We start from the raw sequence: 9277 nt of genomic DNA, 5'->3' as shown, positions 1-9277 counted from the left end.
AGACGGTGTGTGTCCCAGATGGAGACAGTGAGACGGTGTGTGTCCCAGAGAGAGACAGTGAGACGGTGTGTGTCCCAGAGAGAGACAGTGAGACGGTGTGTGTCCCAGAGAGAGACAGTGAGACGGTGTGTGTCCCAGATGGAGACAGTGAGACGGTGTGTGTCCCAGAGAGAGACAGTGAGACGGTGTGTGTCCCAGAGAGAGACAGTGAGACGGTGTGTGTCCCAGAGAGAGACAGTGAGACGGTGTGTGTCCCAGAGAGAGACAGTGAGACGGTGTGTGTCCCAGAGAGAGACAGTGAGACGGTGTGTGTCCCAGAGAGAGACAGTGAGACGGAGTGTGTCCCAGATGGAGACAGTGAGACGGAGCGTGTCCCAGAGAGAGACGGTGAGCCGGTGTGTGTCCCAGATGGAGACAGTGAGACGGTGTGTGTCCCCCCAGTGCTGGTGCGGGGCGGAGGGGAGGAGCGCGCCCTGAGGGAGATGTTCCGGAGCTACGTGGAGATGCTGGTCAGCACGGCGCTGGACCCCGACATGATCCAGGCCCTGGAGGACACCGACGGTGAGGACCCCTGACCCTCTGACCCCCGGACCCTGACCCTCTGACCCCCGGACCCCTGACCTGACACCAGGCATCTCCTGACTGGGGTTTATCGGATCTGTGTGTTTGGGGGATTTTTGACCAATGGGGCGGGGGGATTCCGGTCTTTAAATTGTGCTTCATCCCTATTGGTTCAGATGAGTTGTACCTGCCCCCGATGAGGAAGATAGACAGCATCATCAACGAACAGAAGAGGAAGCTGATGAAGAGGGTTAACATGAGTACTCAGCACCAGGTAATCCTCTCTCTCTCTCTGTCTGTCTGTCTCTCTGTGTCTCTCTCTGTCTCTGTCCCTCTCTCTCTCTCTCTCTGTCTGTCTGTCTGTCTGTCTCTCTCTCTCTGTCTGTCTGTCTGTTTCTTTGTCCCTCTCGTCTCTGTGTCTCTCTCTCTCTCTCTCTCTCCCTCCCTCTCTCTCTCTGTCTCTCTCTCTCTCTCTCCCTCCCTCTGTCTGTCTCCCTCCCTCTCTCTCTCCTCCTCTCTCTCTCTCCCTCCCTCTCTCTCTCCCTCCCTCTCTCTCTCTCCCTCCCTCCCTCTCTCTCTCTCTCTCTCCCTCCCTCTGTATGTCTCTCTCTCCCTCCCGTCTGTCTGTCTCTCTCTCTCTCCTCCTCTCTCTCTCTCTCTCTCTCTCTCTCCTCTCTCTCTCCCTCCCTCTCTCTCTCTCTCTCTCTCTCTCTCTCTCTCTCTCTCTCTCCCTCCCTCTGTCTGTCTGTCTGTCTCTCTATCTCCTCCTCTCGTCTCTGTCTCTCCTTCCCTCCCTGTCTCTCTCTATCTCTCTCTCCCTCCCTCTATCTCTCTCTCTCTCTCTCTCTCTCCCTCCGTCTCTCTCTATCTCTCTCTCTCTCCTCCTCTCGTCTCTGTCTCTCCTTCCCTCCCTGTCTCTCTGCTCTGAGCAACGGCTGGTCTCCACTCGCCCCCCACCCAGGAGAGGGGGTCCTGGTTGTGGTTAGTTACTTTATGCCCAGCCCCTGTCCTGCCTGCACCCTGGCTAGAGCCGCTCTGTTGCCCCCCCCCTCCCAGGACGCCCTGCACGCCCACCCCCAGATGGCGGCCGACCCGCTGGACTCCGGCAGCGTGAGGGTCCGCCTCAGTGGGGAGCCTTACAACCGCAAAACCCTCAATAGAGTCAAGAAGACCCTGCCCAAACCACAGGTAGCCGAGCGAGCGAGCGTGTGTGTGTGTGTGTGTGTGTGTGTGTGTGTGTGTGTGATTGTGTTGGGTGTGTGTTTCAGTTAAAGGTTAAAGTCCCACTGATTGTCACACACCTGAGTGTGTGAAATTTGTTCTCCGCATTTGACCCATCCCCTGGGGGAGCAGTGAGCAGCAGCGGTGCCGCGCTCGGAAATCAGTGTGTGTGTGTTTGCATGAGTGATTGTGTGTGTGTGTCAGTTGTGTATATGGTGCGCTGAGCTCATTACCGCAAGAAAATTCTTCACTGCATAATGAATATTCAGAAAATAATCTATACTTTTCCATTCTCTCTCTCTCTCCCTCTCTCCCCCCCTCCCTCCCTCCCTCCCTCCCTCCCTCCCGTCAGGACCTTAAACTGTCTCCAGAGTCCTGTGCGATCTACAGCCTGTACCACTCCCTGCACCACTACAAATACCACACCTTCCTGCTCTGTAAGAAGGAGGTAAGCCCAGGTCCCACGCTCTGCCTGCATCCAGCCCACACCCGCCAGTCTGAGACACTTCACTGCCCCGGCTGCTGTTCTGAGGGTCAAAGTTCAAAGAGCGACAGGTCGTAGCAGCAGATGAGTACCAAGCAGGAGATCTTTCAGTGCGTGGATAGAATGGAAATAGCGGGTAAACTTCTAGCAGTGCACGGTCCAAGATATCCTCTTCCACGTGCGTGATGTAACGTTCCGTTAATGTTAATGCTTCACTGCAGGCCTGTAGTACCGGCGTTATGCAGAGCGCAGCGACTCAACATGTTTATTTACCGGGTCAGCGGGGAGCGCCTGATCATGAACCTCGTTACTGATTGGGTCCGCCAGGATATCGGGGTACCCTAAAACCAGTTTTTAGCATGAAGTGTCCCAGACCCATAGAGAGATCTGCAGCATGCAGTAATGTTATGTCAAGCCATGCCAGCTGTGTGTGTGTGTGTGTGTGTGTGTGTGTGTGTGTGTGTGTGTGTGTGTGTGTGTGTGTGTGTGTGTGTGTGTGTGTGTGTGTGTGTGTGTGTGTGTGTGTGTGTGTGTGTGTGTGTGTGTGTTCCAGACGGTCAGTATAGATGTCAGCTGTGTGTGTGTGTGTTCCAGATGGTCAGTAAAGTTGTGTGTGTGTTCCAGACGGTCAGTATAGTTGTGTGTGTGTTCCAGACGGTCAGTATAGTTGTGTGTGTGTTCCAGACGGTCAGTAAAGTTGTGTGTGTGTTCAAGACGGTCAGTATAGTTGTGTGTGTGTTCCAGACGGTCAGTATAGTTGTGTGTGTGTTCCAGACGGTCAGTAAAGTTGTGTGTGTGTTCCAGACGGTCAGTATAGTTGTGTGTGTGTTCCAGACGGTCAGTATAGTTGTGTGTGTGTTCCAGACAGTCAGTAAAGTTGTGTGTGTGTTCCAGACGGTCAGTATAGTTGTGTGTGTGTTCCAGACGGTCAGTATAGTTGTGTGTGTGTTCCAGACGGTCAGTAAAGTTGTGTGTGTGTTCCAGACGGTCAGTATAGTTGTGTGTGTGTGTTCCAGACGGTCAGCATCGAGCAGGCAGCGGAGGACCCTGGCCAGGAGGAGGTGGTGCAGCAGTGCATGGCCAACCAGGGCTGGCTGGACACCCTCTTCAACTCCTTCATCCAGCTGCTCTCCCTCAGCAGCAAGCCCTGAGCCAGGGAGGAGAGACGGAGGGAGGGAGGGAGGGAGGGAGCAGAAGAACAACGAGAGAGCAGCGGTACGGGCGGAATTAGTGGACAGACAGAACTTGAATAGGCCCCTCCCACCCCGCCGTCTGGGGAGGGGAGAGGGGGGGAGCGTCCCTGGCCTCTCCAGGCCTGCCCGTCTGAGGGTCGTGACCCCAGGACCTCCTCCTCGGCTCGGCTCAACGACCAGGAGAAAACTAAGAGTGCCCGGAGGTCCGCGGTGGCTGGTCAAGAAGGAAAACCGACCAATCACGAGAGACGAGGTGAAAAGGTGAAAGGTCGCGGAAGAGAAGGAGCGATCGCACCAAGTGGAGGAGTCGCCGACGTCGTATACCCGCGTGTCGAGACAACGGTTCAGAAAAGAAAACTATTACTGTTTAGTTTTTACATAAATTATTTTTTTGAAAAGACTTTTAATGTTAGAAAAACCGGCTTTTAAAAGAGTGGAAGAGGGTGAGAATGCTTTTTAAAAAGGAGTGAAGAGTGCAGTGTGTGTATATGGACATGTCTATGGGCCGGGGGGCAGAGATGCATCCTAACTCTCGCTCTCTCAGCACTGCGCTCAGGGCAGCGCCAGGGGACTGTGTGATAATATATAAACACATTTCTATTATTTATATGAGGTTTTTAACATAAACTCTCACCAGAGCTGGGTTTGCTGCCCTAGCATTTTAAATAACATTTTTCACAGGTTATAAATACAATCGCTCATCCGCATATCCCAACCGTCTTCCCCTTTCAGAGAAGCCCGTGGACGACAAGGAAACGACCTATCAAACTAAGGCTGTAAAAAGAGAGAGATTGGGGAAAGTATATTTGAAACTTTTAACATTGTAGTGTTTCATTTCATCCGATTCATGCAGGTGCAGAGAAACCTGAACTAATAACTGAATAACAGTGTCCGGTTCCCTAATATGGGACAGGTTATAAATAAGTAATATTAAAAGAGGAAATAGGCATTTCATTTTTATCAGTTTGATGTTTGTGCATACTATGAGTTATTTTGGAAACAATCTAATTTTCCTTGGAAAGAAAGTCTTTGTGTAAATATTGTACAGTTCTTGAGAAATTCTTTGTTCTTCTGTACATTAACTCCTGTATTTGAGAAACAAATAAAACATGCAAAGAACAAATGCACCGTCGTTTGAAATACTGTCATATTTACAACTGGTTCCTCATTGTATGCAGGTGATCTGTGCAGGGTTAGGCTTGGACTACAACTCCCAGCTCCCCCTAGTGGGGAAGTGTGGCGTTAGGATCCCGAAAACGAAACTGAAGACTGGAATTTCCCGAGAAATTCTGAGAGAAACCTGTCAATATAAGCAACAGAATAACCGAGCTCAGACCTGACAGGTAGTCTGCAAACACGTTATGTTGTATCTTTAGTGAAGTTATTAGCCTACAAGACAACAACATCCAGAAACTTTTACGACAAAATCTCAAGGCGCGCACATTCTGAATCGGGGCAACATTCGCAGTATTTCTGAGGTATGACCTAAAATAATTATTTTGTGTTTTGTTTTTTTAATTGTTAATAATGTGTTGAAATGTCACATTTCATGCCTGTCTCGTCATGGAATCTGCAAGGGGAACTAGAATGGCTCATTCAAAATGTCGATGGATGGGATGTTTGTCAAGACTGATCATTAGATCCGTTAAGGACAATTGAGAGGTGTGAACGACTCCGTCAAGGTCCAGGCAATCGGGAAGATATACAAGCATTTATTAAGTATCCCAAATTGCACACGTCCACACACAATAGACAGGCCAACGAGGCTTATTATACCTGCGCTTTGCCTCAATGGGCCTCGTATGAGTCTAGGGATGGGGACTGTCCTTTAACCCTGGCCGGGGGCTAAACTATACCCTAACTAAGAGTACTAAGCTAAGAATGCTATACAGAACACTATACACTTTATACTAAAAAGCTACACATGCTATACTAACAAAATAGCTGTACACAGCACCCTACAATTGGCTAAGATAACACAATGATAAAGCCTACACTGCTAGATCTGGACCCGAGGAGAGAGGGAACCTGGCAGCCCAAAGCAGGCAACAAGGGACACTTCTCTGTTCAAGAAGTTCCGTCTCTGCGGTTCGTCAAGTCTGCCAGCCCAGCACTAGGACCGGCCCTCTCTAACCAGCCCAGCACTAGGACCGGCCCTCTTTAACCAGCTGAGCCCTAGGACCGGCCCTCTCTAACCAGCTGAGCACTAGGACCGGCCCTCTTTAACCAGCTGAGCACTAGGACCGGCCCTCTTTAACCAGCTGAGCCCTAGGACCGGCCCTCTTTAACCAGCTGAGCCCTAGGACCGGCCCTCTCTAACCAGCTGAGCACTAGGACCGGCCCTCTTTAACCAGCTGAGCCCTAGGACCGGCCCTCTCTAACCAGCTGAGCACTAGGACCGGCCCTCTTTAACCAGCTGAGCCCTAGGACCGGCCCTCTCTAACCAGCTGAGCACTAGGACCGGCCCTCTTTAACCAGCTGAGCCCTAGGACCGGCCCTCTCTAACCAGCTGAGCACTAGGACCGGCCCTCTTTAACCAGCTGAGCCCTAGGACCGGCCCTCTCTAACCAGCTGAGCACTAGGACCGGCCCTCTTTAACCAGCTGAGCACTAGGACCGGCCCTCTTTAACCAGCTGAGCACTAGGACCGGCCCTCTTTAACCAGCTGAGCACTAGGACCGGCCCTCTCTAACCAGCTGAGCACTAGGACCGGCCCTCTTTAACCAGCTGAGCCCTAGGACCGGCCCTCTTTAACCAGCTGCTGTTGTCTGGCATAGCATTCAATCAGTCCAGTCAGGTGTGCTGAATGTGATATATGATAGGGTTATAAAGGTCACCTAGATTCATATGCTAGGGTTATAAATATGGTATATGATAGGGTTATAAAGGTGACAGATTAATATGCTAGGGTTATAAAGATGATATAGGATAGGGTTATAAAGGTCATATAGATCAATATTACAGGGTTATAAATAGGGTAGCCTATATGATAGGGTTATAAAGGTAATAGATTAATACGATAGGGTTATAACGATTATATATGATATGGTTATAATATAGATTAATATGATAGGGTTATAAAGATCATATAGTGTAATATGATAAGGTTATAAAGATCAGATTAATATGAGAAGGTTATTAAAATAGCAGGCAAAGGAATGCGAGCTGCAAGTCGTCCTCTTGGCGTGTGGTGTTTTTGTGCGTTGGCTGTAAGCCAGTTCACATAGAAGAGCGAATATCGGGTTGTAAGTATGTCCTGGCGTTGTTGACCTGCAGTTCTATGTTGCTACCACAAGAGGCAGTGGTCCCAGAACATCAAAACATAAGACTGACATCATTGATTTTCAAGAGCTCCGGTGGCCTAGTGGTTAAAGGAGAATGCTCGTTTTTGACAACCTGGACCTTATTTACGGCATATTATAAGTTGTGCTTACATAGTGAAAAACTATGTCAAAGTCAAAAACGAGCATTCTCCTTTAAGGAGCTAGTCTGCCATGCTGAAACTGCGAGTTCAAGACCCATAAAACTCATGGGTTCAAAACTGGTGTTGTGAACAGTTTTTTGTCACTGGATGTTATAGAAGCGATGTAAAAATGTGGTTACCTGTTGGTTGTTTGTCAATTATTGAATTCATGTGCAGTAATTGAACGTTTGAAATACTCCTGTTTTTAAATTATACCTACAGTATAGTCTCATTAATTACCCATTATAGGCTATACTTTGCATGTATTTACCAGGTAAGAGATGGAAGAGATCCCATGGGAACAAAACTTTTTTTTTTCATCTTTAAAGAAATGTACAGTCTGTTTTGCAGATGAATTAACTGTGTCAAACTGATTGTGCCACCACAAGACGAAGAACATCAAAGTCCCAGAACATCAAACACTATAGCTGTTTTTCCACTGTCGGGCCGAACAGTTACTAGGCAGTTTCGTTTGGCTCCGTTCTGTCCTGGACTCGTGAGAACCGTTACCATCTGTTTTTCCACTGTCGGGCCGCTAACAGTATGGAGGAGGATTTGGTTTATTTTGGACTTTTTTCTTTTTATGCGCCTACATGAGCGCACAAACCGTACCTGGTGTGATGGTGTTGAAAGAAGCAGACAGAGAAGAAAGAGAGAGGAAGATAGTAGGCAGGAGGAGGACACAAATCAAAGTAGGTAACAACTAATGTTACACACTAACTACAAAAAGTAAACCTGTTGCGTTCTTGTGATTGAAACAAGTTTAGGTAGGCTACAGTAACGCTATATTACACAGGCTAGCAGCAGAGGTTCCCCTACGATACAGTTGCAGAATAAGACAGCCTAAGGGAAGGGCTAGCGTAGGCTATATGGTGGTCTTAACGCCCGCACTCGGGAGTGGTGGTCGTAACACCCAAACGCAGTGACAAGACTGATTTCTGGGCTTGTGCTAGCGACATTTTAAACTGCAATGGAAAAGTAACCGACTCTCCTACAATTACATATCATAGAGAATCTACCTTCATATTTTCAGCTTGTTATGTGCATATTTAGTTATAAAAACAACCACAAATCACCACTATGAATTCTGTTAAGTGTCACCCTGAAAATATTGCTTGGCGACGCCTCGTCATTGTATGAGAATTCCATATGACTGAACCAGCGTTATTCTGAGTGGAGTAGGCTAGCTGCGGGCGTTACGCCACACATTCTGTTGAGCCAGGAATTGCAGGGCTATCGTCAAAATGAGCAACCCAGTAAAAAAAAAAAAAAAAACATAACGGCGTTGGATTTGAATACCGGATTTGTTTAGAGGACATTTTCAGTTACAAATTAATCTACAGTGTTATTACCAAAAAGTATCTGGTTTTATACATTTACGTTTCTAATAAAAAATTGGTGACGCTGTCGCCTCAGAGTGGGCGTTAACTTCCACTAACACAGGCAGACAAGGGATTTGAGGCACGTTCAAGTAACTAACTTTGGCCAATACGACTGGCTAATGGTTAGCAAAACCTTACTTTTGGTGTGAAATTATAGTTGTTTACGTTTTGGTAGGAACAATTAAATTGTCCCAAGTGTTGCAAATTATTGGTACCCCTACCAGTGGCGATTGCTCCTATAAGCCAGGGTAAGCCTGGCTTACCCATACAAATACAAATAAAACTAGATTTTTGCCCCTTCTTTCAGTGAAAGAAGGCACGAAAATCGACTTCAGACTGTTTTTGACTTAAATGCGTCTTGTATTCTGCCATATCGCTTCATTTTCATCCGTGTTTAGCATTTTGGTAGTGCTCCGTCGCCCCCTACAGTCCTCATGAAAATACAGTCCACGTTACGGTCCGTTGACGCCGGTCTTACTAGCGCGTTATTCACTTAAAGGAGTAGTAAAGGGAAAAATCATGTTTAGCCCTGTTTTAAGGTTAGTTATGATATTATACAATGGTTCAGATCAAAACGTTGACAAAACTAGCACTTTTGAGAAAGTCTGATAATTGCTCTACCACCGTTTTGGTCATACAATGGATGTGGGTGGGCACCTTGAAAAATCATTCAAAAACAGGTTAAACTCTCAATTTCAAAGACAAGAAACTCACTGAGGTGTTAGTTGGCGTTCTGACATATAATTCGCCATAAAGTAAGATTCTAGTTCATCTGGAAAGGCTTTTTAAAATATTTAGCATATAACTATTAAGTCGCAGCACATACGTGTGTAAAGCTCCGCAAACTAGGTAGCCTAGCAACATAAACAATAACAATAGCTACCGTAAGTAGTTCCGCTTCCTGAATCCCCTCTGCGGATTGATCTACACATCTACAACGGTCGTGTCAATACAAGTCAATGGATTTCATAAAA

General features: G+C 47.6%; 1 protein-coding gene across 1 annotated transcript in view; it reads left to right on the top strand.

Annotated features, from left to right (window-relative positions):
* The window catches only part of prr12a (proline rich 12a), a gene marked incomplete at its 3' end in the record, with an annotated part of 25249 nt that extends 21832 nt beyond the window's left edge, over nucleotides 1–3417 (top strand). The window contains exons 12-16 of the mRNA XM_084456347.1: nucleotides 442–561; nucleotides 738–835; nucleotides 1618–1749; nucleotides 2135–2230; nucleotides 3283–3417. Of these exons, the coding sequence (XP_084312473.1) occupies nucleotides 442–561; nucleotides 738–835; nucleotides 1618–1749; nucleotides 2135–2230; nucleotides 3283–3417 (581 nt within the window). The remainder of the gene's footprint in view (nucleotides 1–441; nucleotides 562–737; nucleotides 836–1617; nucleotides 1750–2134; nucleotides 2231–3282) is intronic.
* Between the last annotated feature and the right edge of the window lie 5860 nt (nucleotides 3418–9277).

The sequence above is a fragment of the Borostomias antarcticus genome (genome assembly GCF_949987555.1).
Source record: "Borostomias antarcticus genome assembly, chromosome: 22".
Taxonomy (NCBI): domain Eukaryota; kingdom Metazoa; phylum Chordata; class Actinopteri; order Stomiiformes; family Stomiidae; genus Borostomias; species Borostomias antarcticus.
Note: the sequence above shows the minus strand (reverse complement) of the source record. Positions and strands in the feature narration are given on the sequence as shown.